The 16222-nt window shown below is 42.4% G+C and overlaps 1 protein-coding gene across 2 annotated transcripts in view; it reads right to left on the bottom strand.

Moving 5' to 3' along the window:
- The window catches only part of zmp:0000000755 (phosphofurin acidic cluster sorting protein 1), a 66002-nt gene extending 51441 nt beyond the window's left edge, over positions 1 to 14561 (bottom strand). Inside the window, exon 1 of one of the 2 annotated variants that reach the window (XM_042066634.1) lies at positions 14233 to 14561. In XM_042066634.1, the coding sequence (XP_041922568.1) occupies positions 14233 to 14447 (215 nt within the window). In that variant the 5' untranslated portion in view covers positions 14448 to 14561. Of the gene's footprint in view, positions 1 to 1028; positions 1073 to 14232 lie in introns of those variants that run through there. The other variant, XM_042066635.1, reaches the window with a different exon arrangement.
- Between the last annotated feature and the right edge of the window lie 1661 nt (positions 14562 to 16222).

Raw genomic sequence — 16222 nt, 5'->3', positions numbered from 1 at the left:
GTGCTGTGTTGATATCATGTTATGTAATCGATAGAGGCACCTTACTGGTACTTTATGCATAAACGGATCGACAGGCATGGCAGGGAACATCCGTATGCAACACTCCAATCTTGAATGAATCTGGGAGTCATTTAACAGCTGTCTGCACAGATCTTCCTCCACGGAGGGGAGCAGAAATGCCTTCACAGTACTACACTGCAAGCAGTGAGTTTAAAAGACATGGGGTAAAAGAACACTCTCTATGACTTTCATTGTATGCACACACACACAAGCACACACGCACACACGCACACACGCACACACGCACACACACACACACACACACACACACACACACACACACACACTTTTAACTCCAAGATGCAACACAAAAGTCAGACTAGAAAGGATGGACTTATACAGCACACACTATAGAACACAGCACATCTAGAACTGCAACACTGGTAATGACTGACCCTACAACCTTTGAAAACCCACTTCTGCTACACTGGATCCAAACAACCACGGTTAACGGGCCGGTTACATCACTATATTCTCCTGCTGCTTTGTAACAACCGCTATGCTAAAGCGATTACAGTCATTACTGTACCTAGTGCTGCAATTATGATTGCACCAATGTCCGCCTTGCTCCTTTATTATTACTGACTAACAAATCATTATTCATTAAAACATTGTTTTTAGTAGTTTTAAAGTTAGAGTTTTAGAGTCCATGCTGAAAAAGTGCCTCTAAGCAGTTACTGTAATGGCCAACAGAGGAATCAGGTCACTCTCACTGGGGCCACTGGGCCAACACAAGAGAAATGGTAAGAAAGCAAGAAAGGAACAAGTGGAGCGCAGTGTTCATGCTGCCAACTGCAATGTTGCTAACTAAGGCTCTTCAGAAACTTCATCTGAGTCAGGAGATTTTGGGCTCAGTAAGCAATGCTCTTGAACCCCCCCCCCCCCTCCTCCCCCCTCAAAAAAAAAAGAAAAAACAGGAAAGAAAAAAAGCTGGATGCTCGGCAATCAATAACAGAGGGAATACAAACCTCAGCAGGTTAACAGCATTTCTTTTCATCCCTCTGGGAAGTTACGGTGCGGGGGATATCACTTATGCAGACCAGACCGAAACAGCCAGCTCCCACTGGAATGAGTCTGGTGTTCCATGCATTTCAATGACTGCATAATTTCACAATTTCACACTGGCTTTTACTTCCAACACTGTAGCTCACTGACTCCTTGTAATGCGGCTACACATTCTGGATCAAAATAAGTCAGTGATGTTAGTTACTTCATCCAGAAGTAATATTACTGTGAGGAATAGTGTGTTGTAAAACATTTCTGATTTGTGGATAGATTGAGCTGCACATGGGCCTGGTATGGATCTGAAGAGATTGTCTCTGCAATGCAATTACACCTTTCTGATATATCTCATTATAAAAATCTGAATTCACACACACACACAGAGACACACACACACACACACACACACACACACACACACACACACACACACACACACACACACACACACACACACACACACACAAACACTAGTGAGCAATGCAATGAAGCTACATGCTTTCTCAGGTCTGATAAAGTCAGCATGTGTTAGAGAACATGGTGGCAATATTGACAGGTCAACCCATGTGTACTTGCAATAGCAGTAGGCTGCAGACAAGCATCTTACCAACAGCCAACACGACTACCACGGCAGGTAGGTGTAGGCACCAGACAGCATTTAAGGTGCTTAGCCTCCCAGGGTTTACAAAAGGACACTGACATTTTGTATGGACATCCACACAAACACTGCCTGAAATACACAAGTCTATGTTGCAACAACACACTAAACCTCTCAACACATTGCAAGGCTTGAATTTCAATGATCAAGTAATAACCTTTAAATACTGCCAGCGTCAAGCATGAACTAAAGCACAGTACTTAGTGACACATTGGTTAAGTTTATGAGATGTTCCACAATATAAATATTACAAGACCAGGTCCCAAAAATCTTTTGATGCTTAATGAAGGAAAACACTCTTCAATCAAAGAAGCAAAAAAATCAAAAAATGATACTCTTTCTTGCACAAATGCACAAATTCAAGACCTGTGTAAACTATGTTGGATCCAAGTGAACATACATGCCCTAGTGTCTTCGGTCAGGCTTTTAGCTGTCCATACCATGTTCACATCAATGTTCTATGCAACTGGGAAACATGTGACATCAACAATCACTACAAGCTAACAGCGGACTAGCATGGGTCAGTGTGGATTGACCTCTAATGACCTGACCACAGTCCACAAGCCTCTTGAATGAAATTCCCTTTTTAATCTGTGATTACACTTGTTCCCGGCCTCCCTTTGAAGAGCACTGTACTTTTGCTGTCCATAATGCAGATCAGTGCTGATGTTGGTCCGAAATAGAAAGCATGGCTCTTCCAGATTCAGAATCCACAAGTGCACGTCACTGTTCAAGCTAATATTCAGGTTAAGAAAGAATTGCCTTTACCCAAGTATATTTTGTCGAAATATTGCATCCATAAACACAACCATGTGAAAAACAGCTAAAGTACATCATTGCAATCAGTCAATTGGATGTTTCTCGTGCTATTCAGACTGTGTTCTTTATTATTCTCTTGGTCTTGATATTCCCTTTGTGCAGACCAGTGATGTTGAATAGAGTACAGATGTCAATGAGTTGCCTACTTGATAGAATTGTAGCCTGACTGGAATGTGCTTGGTACTGCAAATGGTAAAGAATGCATCTTCACAGCACAAGATCCGCGGAAGTGGGTGCCACATGATTATTTGTCCTCAGGCATAATTTTGGACAGCTAAAAGAGCAAAGAAGAGACCAGTACTTTGTTTCCCCTTCTTGACATAAACAGCCTCTGTGTTGCTTCTGGAACACAGAGCTCAGGAAATGCCCGAGTGAAGAGAGAAAGAGAAGAATGGAGATAGAGAGAAAGAGAAAGAGAAAAACACGCTTGAGAGAGTGTCGGAGAGAAAGGGGGGAGAGAGAGAGAGAGAGAGCATATCAGAGAGATACAGAGACAGCAGGCAAGAAAGACAGAGAGAGAGGGAGAGGGGAGGAGAGATAGATACAAACAAACAAAAAGGGAGACTGAGAGCAACAGATAACTCGGTCAAAATATTGCTTGTTTTGACAGGTCTTCCTGCACTGTCTATATTTCCGTGTGTTTCAATTTTTGGCACGGGGTGCATGTAGGCCATACAGTTGTTCCCAGGGAGGATCTTCTTGCAAGTCTGGAACAGCTTTTCACCCCCCCCCCCCCCCCCCCCCCCATCTACCAAGAGATCCCAAGCACGGAGGCTCACCGAAGGGGGAAACAAAATATATTTTCTTTCTCCTGCTGGAATCGATTCCATTCACTCGCACAACTCTCCTGGTTCAACAACATCGCCTCAGCCCGCCACCCAACTGTACACGCTGGGTAACCACAGCTGTTTTTGTGTGGGGTGTACAGGAATCTCACTCATCTCCCAAGGAGATCCATCTGACTAGAACACAAAACTGTGCAGAGAAAGCTATAAGCCAGCACAGTAAAGCATTCTGATGAGCCATACATGCACTAAAGGGTCCTCAGTTAGCCTATTAAAATTATATCAGATTAGTAAACAGAATGTGCCTTTGGAACATTGGATAAATGGTTACTGATAATGGGCAATGTAGATATTGCTTTAAATATCAGCCATTTCTTTCTACAACAGTCGAGAACCCTTTTGCAATGATGTAAGCACATAATGTAATCTGAAAACTGCTGCCCTGATTAAAAAAAATAATGCAACTGATCTCAGTTGGCATTCTGTCTGAATGACTCTACACTTTTGACCAGTAGTGTAAGCCAGGGTTATTTGTCTTTCAGTAAGAGGACAGTAGAGCAGCTAAAATACATTCAATATGTGTCCAAATGAGCTCTGCATTGAAAGTGATGACATAAGATTTGAGCATAACAGAAAAACCCTGGTGATTAGGTGCGGGCCTAAACACTGGAAATCACCTGGCCAGCAGTAGTTCATAAAATCGGTGGGCTGATATTCACTGGCAAATTCTGACAAGCATCAGAGCTGAGGAGGGGGCTGTATGACAGACAGATAGAGAGAAAGGGAATGAGAGAGAATGAGAGAGGGAAAGTGAGAGAGAGGACTCAACGCAGTGCAGAAAAGACCATGATGATAACAAAAACAAAGAACATTGTAGTGTGTACACACAAAGAAGCACATAGACACATAGAGATCAATCCAAAGCACAATTCCAGGAATACTTTCAAGAGGACAAATATAAATAGCAAATTGCAACTGCATTCCCATTTTGCAAGAACAAATCCATCTCAACGAGAGTGTCAATTATATGCAGGACCTCAAGCTGAGAGACAACTGGCACAGTAATTAAAAAGGGGAAAAGAATTGCCAGCCAAGAAGGCTAGCTAATGCAAGCATCACGCAATGATACTCCTCCCTCTGGCCTATGAAAACACTAATGATGAGAGGATAAACAAACAGTAAATTGTTCCTTGGGGTCAGGTCAGATAAGGGACTAAATGAAATTAACAGAGGCCTCCGCTGGGTCAACTGTCAGATGGGCTTATTATCTTCTTTATCAGTTCTATAGAACATCCATCTATGGTATATTATTTTAAGCTGTGTGCCAGACCGAATGCAGTAAAACTCAGCTGCATACTGTCACGGCTGCTTTTTTTTTTTTTAAAGAGGAGGAAAATAAATAAATAAATCTGCATAAAACTAACATCTGGTAAAGTGGGAGGACAACCTCTGAAAATCTCCTTTGAAAGGATGACAGAGCGTCAGCTTTTCTGACGACACCAAAATTGCTTTCATGGATACAAATAAAAATGCTAAAATATGAGTTGACTATGTGAGTATACCTAAGTTTGGCTGCTTGCCTGGGTTATGTTTCAGGAATACTTAAAACTGGGTTTACAAAAGCTAACTACCAAAAATGTGGACCATATAAAAAGACTTTAATAGGACCTATAAAATTAGTTAATGACAGGAAAAGCCCTGATTAAATTTGGGAGAAGCGAAGAATTTGGGCTAATTGTAAAAAAACAACAGCAAGTACTTCTCTATTCCCTGCTTCATGCCCACATAGCCTCTGGTGTACACACTGCAGCAGCACCCTATTTCCCTGAAAGCTGTATGCTGACTACAAGATGTGTATGCTGACTATAGCATGTGTTGTTGATGCATACAGTATGAATATACAGTAGTTCCACTTATGTTCCTAGAGCACTCAGGTGAGCACCCATGCCGTTTTGATGCATCCAGCCAAAGGGGATTAAAAGAGATGGGCCCTCTGCACAGCATCAGATTACTGGCTCATCTTCTTTAGGAGTTATGAAATCAGATTAGCACAGCATCCTCACGGAGATGCACAATAACCAAACGGGACGTCTCCAGATCAACCACATTAAATAAAGAGACTCTTCTCCACTTTTCCCCACATGCATTTATTTATTTTGCTATAATCAGATATTCCAGTTAGGGATTCATAATTGGTGTCTGTTGTTGGTTTCTGCTTTATCTAAATGTCCTCATTAGACCAGAGGTTAGCTATATTTATAAAATGAGATACAGACTTCCAAGAACAAAACTATAGCTATAGATAAAAAAATAGATTTACATTTTGGAGCACGATTACAAAAATTGCTAACAAGACTGTAGGGGAAAAAAAATCCCACTCCATAAGTATGATGCTCAGAGGGGTTATTCAACAGACAACGGATTCAATCCCAGATATCTTATCCAAATATTATCCACCTGTGTACAGACGGATTAGAGCTGTAGCAGCAGACAAAACAAACCTCACAAACACTGAGTTCAAAGAAATCTCTTTGAGCCAATGTCCTGGAAGTTAATTAGTTTGGCGTAGTCGGCAGGTTTCCCCAGAGCAGAGCATGTGGGTCAGTTAATGCTGTAGCCGTAGTGACTGACTCACTCTAACAGCCACCTTTGTGTTTCTCTGTGCTGTGCCGAGTGACTCAGACACACTGAGTTCAGATTTACAGCTCCTCATCTTTTTGTCTGTCCATCCATTTGTTCATTCATCTACTTGCTCATTCATTCATTCAATCACTCATTCGTTCATAGAGGCAGAAAGCGAGGTGAGTAAACACATGCAGAGGTACGTGTTCAAGCTCTGCAGGCTCACAACAGCCCACAACCCTATTCGAGTTCACAACAAACAGCGCAACAGAGCACGCTCACTGAGGGGGGTAGGCTGAATAAATGTGCTCCACTGAATCCTGCACATAAGGCATAGGACTACCACAAAGACAGTATGGTGTATTTGGTTACTATTTCATAAAAAGAACCCCCCTCTATTTACTGTCTTTTTGCTTTTGCTTTGTTACGTATACTGTACAGCACTGTGCAAAAGTTATGATGAGTAATGTTATGATGACCACCATTGTCTTTATTATAATTCAAACAGAAGATAGAGGGAATATAAAAAACAAAAAAAAATGGAATTTCTAGTTCAGGTTCTAGTCTTTTGCATCCATTCGATTGGTTGTTTTTGTAGTGTTATAATGACCAATCTCGCAAGGGGGAAGCTGAAACCGGTTGGCACTTGTACTGGTTCTGACTCTGTCACATTTGTATCAGAAGTAGGAAGGCTTGACGACTCTTTGACAGATCAAAGACCTCAGTGAAAAGCTACAGCTGGAAGAGTTCATTGCCCTTTAAGTGGAAAATGCATGGCCACCTGGGAATACAATGAAGAGGGTCACCAGAGATGTACAGTACTTTTCAGGTGGCTCCTCCACTTTGTGCCATGCCAAAATGCTCTTCACACCGCAGCGTCAGTTTTAGGGTGAGCCACGGTCAAGTCAGCAGCTGATCTCGAGACCCCCATTGTAGCTGTATCTACCAGCAACTTCTGGCAGGCCAGGCATGCACATCAGTGGGCTGGATGGGGAAGAGTTTTGCCCTTGGGTGATTGGTCATTATAACACTGCTAAACAACAAATCTAATGGTAGCTTGAGACTGAAATTGGACTATCAGAACAAAAACTACATATTATGTGTATTTAAATGGCCTACTGTGTATTTCCTGTGCTCTGGTCATATTCTAATTAGTAAAGTGAGAAATAAACAATATGGTCCTTATTGTTGAAACAAAACATGTAAGGTGCCTAAGACTTTTGCACTGTACCATATATATAAGCTTAATTTACATTTAAAATACCACTCTAAAAACCTGCAATCTCTGAGTTATCTTTGATTACCGGTATCTGAATTAACATGACAACATTCTGTCCTGAGCAACTAACTAGAAGAGTGTGCTACCTTTATTTCAAACTCTGGCAAAAAAAAGCACTCGACAGCCCTCAGCGTAATTTGTGAGATCCATTGGGAAATTAGAGTATGAGCTTCAGTGAGGAAGACTTGGACACAAATGTGTACCATGTCACTGAATATGAGTCACGTTGTCTGACTCCACAAATAGCCTCTACTAGTATAGCTTCTCTCTCTCTCTGCTTTCTGTGCATACTCTATTCATTTGGCCAGCCATGCTGGTCTCATGCTTTCTTCTACTCATGCCAAGGCAGTTGGTATTGTAGAGATTGACAAAACACACCATAATCCCTCAATTGTTTCTTTGACATGCCCAGAAGGGAAGCATGTGTATAATCTGCATGTGAGACAACAGTCATATAATCTTCATAAGCTCTGAGGACGTCATGACAGCTTAAATAATAAATACAAACAAAACTGAATGACACAATATAACTAGAAAAGTGACAGCCAGTCATTCACCCTAGAAAGTTTCTCTGAGTGGATTAAACTGTTCAAGAACTAGTTCCAGATGGTGTCTATAGAACTACGAAGACTTGATGAAGTATCTGCACAATCACACACGGAGAGGTGAGAGGAATTTAGCTAAATTCTTATTTATAGGTTGTTACCAAAGTAACACCAGAAGGCTTTTCTTAGCCAGGTCAACTTACATGTAAATCACACAGAGAATAAATGGAGGCTCACAGAAAGCAAGTAAGCCGTGACACAGTTCCCTGATTGCTCTGGATCTCAAAATCGGTATGCAGGGCACTCAGCCATGTCTTTGTTGACCCAAGCTTTCTAATTTATGACTTAGACTTTTGTATCTTTGGGGAATAAAATGTGGCCTATTTACACACATCTTGACAATATTAATAAACTAGAAGCACACTGAGGCTATGAACGTGCACAGCTTAACCTATATTTCAAGCATGAATATTCATTAATTGTATGTGACTATCAAGTCAATCTAGGAAACAAAATGCAAAAAACTGCTCAGGCAAATATAGCTTCAGGAGGATATTTAATGCTAATCTTGCTCTGTCATGTTAAATCTATTAAGTCATGCGATTTAGACAAATTAATTAATTTCCATGTACAACAACACACTCAGTTCATTGTTTGTTTAGATGGCTGCTTTCCCTTACCTTTTGATCTGACTTAGGCTGATACAAGACATTGCTGCAGACCGTAATTCTGCAACTTCTCAGTCCACTCAACTTGTGGGCCGAAAGGTGCTCACCCCTGACTTCAGGACGCCAAGGTATAGTGAGGGCCAGTGCTACAGGCCGACTTTCAACCATATTATAGCATGGCATTGACTAAAACTATAAAAACAGAGCTCTCATCTCTGCGTGCAGCAAACCACATGAAACAATCTCAGTGTGTGAAGAGGATAGAAAGAACTGTATTAAGTAAGAAGTATCACTGCTTACTATAGTGGGCTTTCCTTGATTTTAAAATGAGTAGGCTTTTTCAGAGAAACATCGGCAAGAAAAAAAAACAAAGCTAGCACTTTATGTGTCTCCCTGGTCTTCTAGCAAATAATCAGCAACATTTTCAGAACGCTACTCAGCTGTTGAAGCCAGTATACAAAAGTGAAGAGAAAGAAGATCACACACTAAGGCAAATATACTGTGTCAGGACTAGAACTCCCCCATCCTGACCTCATATATCTACAATACAGGGCAGCGGGAGGACAACGGGAAATCTACCGACGTTAGGAGAAGAGATTACAGTATCCATAGGGAAGAGGAACAAGTCAATCAAACCTGTCTACAAAAAAAAATCCATCTGTGACATAAATACACAGCACACTGGGGACCCCCATCCTAGCATTCATAAAAGGAGCCTGAAATTGCAATGTAGCAAGTAAGCAAGCTGTCATAATGATCCTCAGATCTGGACAATATTAATGAGCAAAGGCCTGCCTCCTTGTATATGTACATTAAGTCCCTGTCCAAAATAAAAGGTTCATGAAAAGGCCAAGGAAAAGCAAATGAAAAGCCTGCCCTGTGGATAATTGCTAATATTCCATCCTCTGTGACCAAGAGGCCTTTCATAACTGCAAAAGCTCACCATGTGTTTGGCATCTAATTGGTACATCGGCAGGGGACTTTCACAATAATCTGCGTCGAATTATGGAGGCAGGAAAACTAGCAAGGACAGCCAACGGTGCAAGTAACTCAGTTTGATTGCACAAATGGATTCCTCATCAAAGACTCGCAGCCTTAATCATTCTTAAACAAATACACTATGTATAGCCAGAAGTCACTGAGGATGTCCAACTTTTTCTGAATTTACATAAAGCTTTTTTCCTGGACTCTGTTTTTTTCCTGATATCAGGCATTACCTGTGTAAACAACTACACTGTATATACTAAAACAACTATATAAATACCAGTTCGCGAAAGAAAGACTCAAAAAGAGAGGGATGAAGTGAAGGAGACGCTGGCAAACGAGAGGAGGGGTGCTGCTGAGAGAGGTGGTGAAACAATGCCTCCACAGAGACTTAGTTTTGAATGAGGATTCAGCCAAGTGTGAATCCAGTCCATCTTGGGCTCCGCGCTACACGGCTGCTTGTGCTTGAACGCTGCAGGAGCACTGGTGAAGCACGCGATGGCACCGCCACCGGAACAAAAGGTGTGCAAACTGCCCCAGACACGCCAGTGACCTCAGCCAGGACCTCAGCTCACTGTCAAAGACAGACGGTACCAATTCAGCCTGCCGTCTCAAATGCTCCATTGTGGATCTGTAAAGCACAAGGCTGTTGACAAGTCACACAAACTTTAACTAGCCTTGGAGGTACATGGCACTGCCTATGAAGAATTCAGAGCTCGACAAGAGACGGTGAAATGAGATGATGATATTGTGCTGGTGGAGTGGAAAAATTGTCACCAGAGCTTCTGCAAATCACCTTGCCTGGTCAGTGTTCTGAGGCACTGTCTCGAAGAGTGAGAAACCACAATGTGTATCTGAAGTGTAAACAACGGCTGTCGGTCCGGCCGTCTGTTCTTCAGGGCTGGGAACAGCTTGCTCCCTCATCAATTCTCATTCTTCTCTTATAAGGTAATGAACACAATGAGGCGTGAGCCTCCCTCCGAGGATGCAGAGAGTATCTCTGAGCCAGACAAACATTAACTGTTGTGTAACCAAAACCCATGTGTGTGTTGCGTGTCAGGTGAACGTCACTGGTCGTCTTTGCTGGGGCATCAATGCATAGTTTTTCGAGGCGTGGCTCAAGTCTGTAACTCACAGAGGAGATATCATTTACAAACCCAGGGGCTGGAAACATCCATCCACATGTGCTCCATGCAGGAACAGCTGCATCTAGAAGCCCAGCCCCTGAAAATATGCCAGGGCAGCAGACCAAGCTAATCCTTGGTGTGGACGCCTAGGTTGGGCTAGGCCAGGCTCGATTTCCCCCGCTGGCGCCGGGCCAGGATGATGACTCTTCCTCCATGCATTTTCGTGAACATTCATCTCGTATGACTGTAGAGCCTGGTCCTGCAGAAGAAAAAAATCCCCCAGATCTGCAGCTCCCTTCAAAACCATTGGGGGAGAAAATGTGGTTCTGATTTTGGGAAAAACCCCTCCGCCCAACACTGAGCAGAAAACAGGACAGGAGCACACAGAGGAACACCAAATGCAGGGCTTGCAGAGCTAAAACCGCTTGCATGTTACTTCGCTTGATCACTGTAACACTGTCAGAGACAACCATCAATTTCTGAAGATTACACAGCAGATGCAAGTAGACCATCATTGAAGAGCATTGTGCACTCTATATTCAATACTGCTTTGTACTTTATTGACATGTAATATCCACTTTAGTCTAAAATTGCCAGGCACTCAAAATGCCACTTGCCAAGCAAGCTTATAAACACATCATGATATGATAATTACAACAGTGATTCTACTCAACCCATTCTCTACCCCGGTCCAAATCATATGATGGCAGCCACTCAGACAGTCCTGCAACCTGTTCCTTTTTGTGTCAGACCACTGAAAAGAATCTACAATCACAGTGACAAATACTATGCTCTTTAACCATCTAGCAGTTGAGCGGAGTCAAAGAGGAATGTGTGATGATGTTCTCTCAGGCTCCCTCTAAAACCTCAACACTGCTACATCCCTCCCTTCTACTCCTCCTCCTCCTCCTCCTCCTCTTCAGGGGCAGCACATAAGTGAAAACGCAGAGAAACACTGGAATGGCCGCTGTCACTTTTTCGCGGAGGCCATAAAAGGGGGTGTTTTATAGTATTGTGCTCTTCTCCTTCTGCTCAAGGTTATTTGGAGGGACATGGATATGAAGAGGATGGAGAGGGGGTTAGGGTCGCTCTGCCGCGAGTCAAAAGGGAATTCATCCCTCAAGAAAGACATGAAATACACTCCCTGGAAGGTGACATTGGAAATGCCATTTCAACAAAACCCAGAGCCTTGACCTCAACTACTGTACAGGGTCTGTCTATGTGTACTATGTGTGACTTCATTAACCATACATTACTCAGCCTCAGACACCGGACATTGTTGATAAATCATAACGAATAAATAAATAAATGAATTATTATGAACTGAAATAAGACCATGATAGGGTGATGAATCCAAGCATCTGTCCACACAAGAACGATTTAAGAGAAGAATTACCTCAGTTTCATGATCAGAGCATTCAAAACTCCCCAAATGGTAAATATTTCAACAAAAATACAGACACTGTCGCTGCCAACTCTCATTCTCAAACAGCTATTTATGCAGCACCAGATGTGGGCTTGCTGTCCTCATTCTGTCAACATGCTAATTCAGATTCAATTTATGATATGGCACATCTCCTCACCTTAAATACACTTGAAAGCTGAACAGTGTAAAACACAAAGAGGGACCATTTGGGGGGGGGGAGGGGCAATGCATGAGCAATGCATACATGGCCCACTGGCTTAATGGATGCAGCTATCTGCAGGGGGTCCCTCTGTGCGCCACAGGCCACCAACCGCAGAGCGCCAGCTCCTTAAGCAGATCATAATAAAGAGCACCCATCCCTTGACCCCCCCCCCCCCCCTGTTGGCTCAGATAAAACAACAACAAGCACACTCTCTCTAGCCGAGAGGAATAATGGGCTGTTGGGCTGTAAACACAGCAATTAAAATCTCATAAAAACAAGCCGCATGAATCATTTATTCTTGACTTAGGTGATTCCCCGTGACCAAGGGTTGGAGAGAGTGCAGCTGAGCGGTTTCTTGGGATTTCTTTGTACGTGCAACAACCTGAGATGTAGTTGAGGGGACAGCAAACCAACCACGGTACACAAAAAAGCATGAGTTAAATTACTGGTACGGAGTAACTTTGCTGTTTTGCCCTACATCTCATGCTGGATTAAGGTGTATTCAATCCAGATTCCTGCCATATCCAGGTAACATATACACACATAGATACACACACACAGGCACACAAACACACATTCTCCTTCCACCTCCTCTACCACTGGCAGTGGGACACATCTAGGTCAAAGCTGATTAATGTGCCTGCCGCTCCGGTGAGGATACCGGTCAGGTGCCCACAACACTGGATCTCTGAATGTGATTACCCAGGCAGGGAGTCAGTCAGCCCATCCCAGCAGGGCCATGGGCAACTCTGGAAACACACACCCACACGCGCGTGTGCGCTGGCACGCGCACATACACGCACGCACAGACACACACACATACACACACACACACACACACACACACACACACACACACACACTTGTATGCACTCCTCACTCTCTCTCACACACACGCATACTCATACAACTGGTGGGGGAATTTTTGCATCACCCATGCCGAATTTGTGTGACACTGGATACCAATCAAATGTTGACATACCTGCTGCCAACCCATGTCAAGAGAGTTCCTGACCCACACAAACCAGCTCAGCAATATCAGTGTAAGACATTCTATTCCTTTTGACACAGCCCTGCCAAAACATCCAAGCACAAGTCCGAAATTGAGAAACATAACACTGCTGTTGTTGGCAAACGGCATGAAAGGGGAATGTGGCAAATCTACTCTCTCTGTTGTGTAGATGAGAACCATATGAAAATGTGTCGGGGCCTGAAGCTCAAAATACATGAAGGCCTCTCTAAATCACAAAACATCATCTGAAGAATGTGCACTGTCCTAGAGCTTTCCAACATTGTTTGCACTAGCATAGCCTACGTTAAGCATGCCAAATAGATTTATTTGACATGGTAGAGTAATATATTAAAAGCACACTTAATATGTTTCACACGCATCACTCCTGGTACATTAAACAAACTGCTATCTTTCAAGCCTCCGATATCATAATCAAGAACGCATTCATCATTTAGAAAAGACAGTAGCCTTACTGTACACAATACTGGATCGTTATGCAAAAGTGCTTTGACGGGTATACTAAGAGCTGAACAGAACATCAACGTAGCTTACGATTCCATTTTCTGCTCTCATTTGATATGCACTCAAACACGCGACTGACCAGATCTCCTTCTGAATAGGCTACACAAGCTTTTTGTTAGCAAAACTATAAACAGTCGTCACACCTCCTCTGCCACGCTGTTCCAAACTTCTCACTTGAAAGCATTGATTTCATTTAGTAGGCTAGTCTACAACGTCATTCCTACATTGTTAAAGGGACTTCCCTCACTCACAACACAGAAAACCGAACATGCGCTGTTAACGTTGGAGAGTATTATTGACTTCAACTTAATTCACCTCAACATGATTTGAGATCTCCAACCCAACACATTTAATGTCAAACCAATTATTGATGTGACACAGAAATTCGACCATCCCTTCGTTACAAACCCACACATCTGCAGAAGTTATTCAGCTTCATGTCAAATTCCCTTATCAAAATTCAAGAGAGAAAGGAGAAGCAAGTATAATTCAGCAAAATATCATTGTTCTGTGCATTCTACCTCGGAACACAGCTTGGCGAAGAACGGTCTATTTCCCAGGTTGCAAAAAGGTTCATGGGAACAGGCATCGGGGCGTTACCAGCCGAACCTAGGACGAGCGCCCCGGCACCCGCTCCAGCCGGGACGGCTGTCGGTGCTGGTCCGCCACCACCACCGCTGCCTGGGTTCAGGAAGGCGGCCCGAAGCCCTCCTCTCTCGAGAGCTGCCGCCATCATCACCTCCACTGGGTCGCAGCTCAAGCCGACTGTCTGGCACTGTGGCTGGCTTTACTCTATCTGCTCACTCCCCTCCCCTCTCTTCTACTCGCTTTCTTGCTGAACATTTTATGAAGCCAGCATACACATTCAGCTTAAAGAATTTTACAATCGCGACACTCATAGGCGGAGCTCTGCAATTAAACTTCAAAATAGTCTGTTTCCAACATGGAGCAATAGGGGGAGCTCGACCAGATCTTCTGGATCTGAAAGTATTAACGCTACGTCCGCCATCTCTCTCTCTCTCTCTGACTTCGAACTTGCTTGGTATAAATATACACCAGTGCAGACTATAACAATTGATCATAAATACTAAGGTAGAGAAGCGAGCAACAAGGCCTCAGTGGTACCTCCAATTGTATTATCTACCTCTACTTATGTAGCCTATTTGTAGGTAGGATTATGCTGAATGTAACCCAACTTTGAATATTGTATAGGCCTATTGAATGTTGTTGACAAGTAAAATAATTTTAACTTAGGCTATTTCGCCTCTAGCTCTTTCGCCTAATGGCTATGTGGTCCCCTTGAATCTCTTTGTCAGTATTGACAAGATTAAGAACTGGGTGTCTCAAAATGTTCTTCAGTTGAACAAAGAAAAAACTGAAGTATATTTTGTAAAAAAGAGGAAACACATACTAGAGCAAAGGATACTGTTAGAAATCTTGGTGTCATAACTGACAGTGATCTAAATTTAAACAGCCACATGAAAGCAATAACTGAATCAGCTTTTTACCACCTCAAAAACATTGGCAAACTTAGAGGGCTAATGTCTAAACATGATCTAGAAAAACGTATTCATCCATTCATCTCCAGTAGGGATGAATGCATGATAAGACTATCAAACAGCTTCAGATGATACAAAATGCAGTGGCTAGGGTTCTCACAAAAACGAGACCACATTCAATACTTAAGTCCCTGCATTGGCTTCCAGTAAGTCACAGAATTGACTTTAACACACTTCTGCTTGTTTATAAATCACTAAATGGAATGGGACCAACTACCTGCAGTACACACCTTCAGTACCTCTCAGGCCTCAGGAGAAATACTTGTTGTTTTATAAAACCTACTGTTAGAACTAAACATGGTGAAGCAGCATTTAGTTGCTATGCAGTTCAACTCTGGAACTAACTTTCAGATGAGATCAAAGTTGCTCCAACTATAACCAGTTTCAAATCTAGACTTAAGACCAAACTTTTCTCAGATGCTTTCTGCATGATCACTTATTTTTTACATGTCTAAATCTGGGAAAGTCTTTCAGCTAAAATGTTAATAGTTTCTATGTTGTTTTTTAAATTATTACTTTTTAAACACTTTTAAATTATTGCCCTTTTATGCTTTTAGTTTTATGTAGGCCTACTATCACCTTGTGTCTTTTATGTTTTCTTATTATTATTAGGGGTCCGAGCAGCGTAGCTGCAGGACCCCTATTGTTTCTGTACCGTTCATTTTTGGCCAAAATTCTGTAAAAGTCATACTGCAGCCTAAACCGTAACTCCAAAACTCTTCAAATTTTCAGGTATGGTTACTAGTACCCCCCTCTACCCATAACCCAAAATTTGGGGTACTGCACCCAAAGGTGGCGCTATTTGAAAAAAAAGTTAATTATGCTAATTTCTCCTTACCAGATTGACCTAGGCTCAAAATTCTTTTATAATATTAATCTCTAAACTTAAATGCATCTTTTTGGCCCTGGTCTTATGGTCTAAAAATGTTTACTTTTGCCACAATTTCAGTGA

The sequence above is a fragment of the Alosa sapidissima genome, chromosome 16 (genome assembly GCF_018492685.1).
Source record: "Alosa sapidissima isolate fAloSap1 chromosome 16, fAloSap1.pri, whole genome shotgun sequence".
NCBI classification, from domain to species: Eukaryota; Metazoa; Chordata; class Actinopteri; order Clupeiformes; family Clupeidae; genus Alosa; species Alosa sapidissima.
This window is presented reverse-complemented; position numbering and strand designations above follow the sequence as displayed.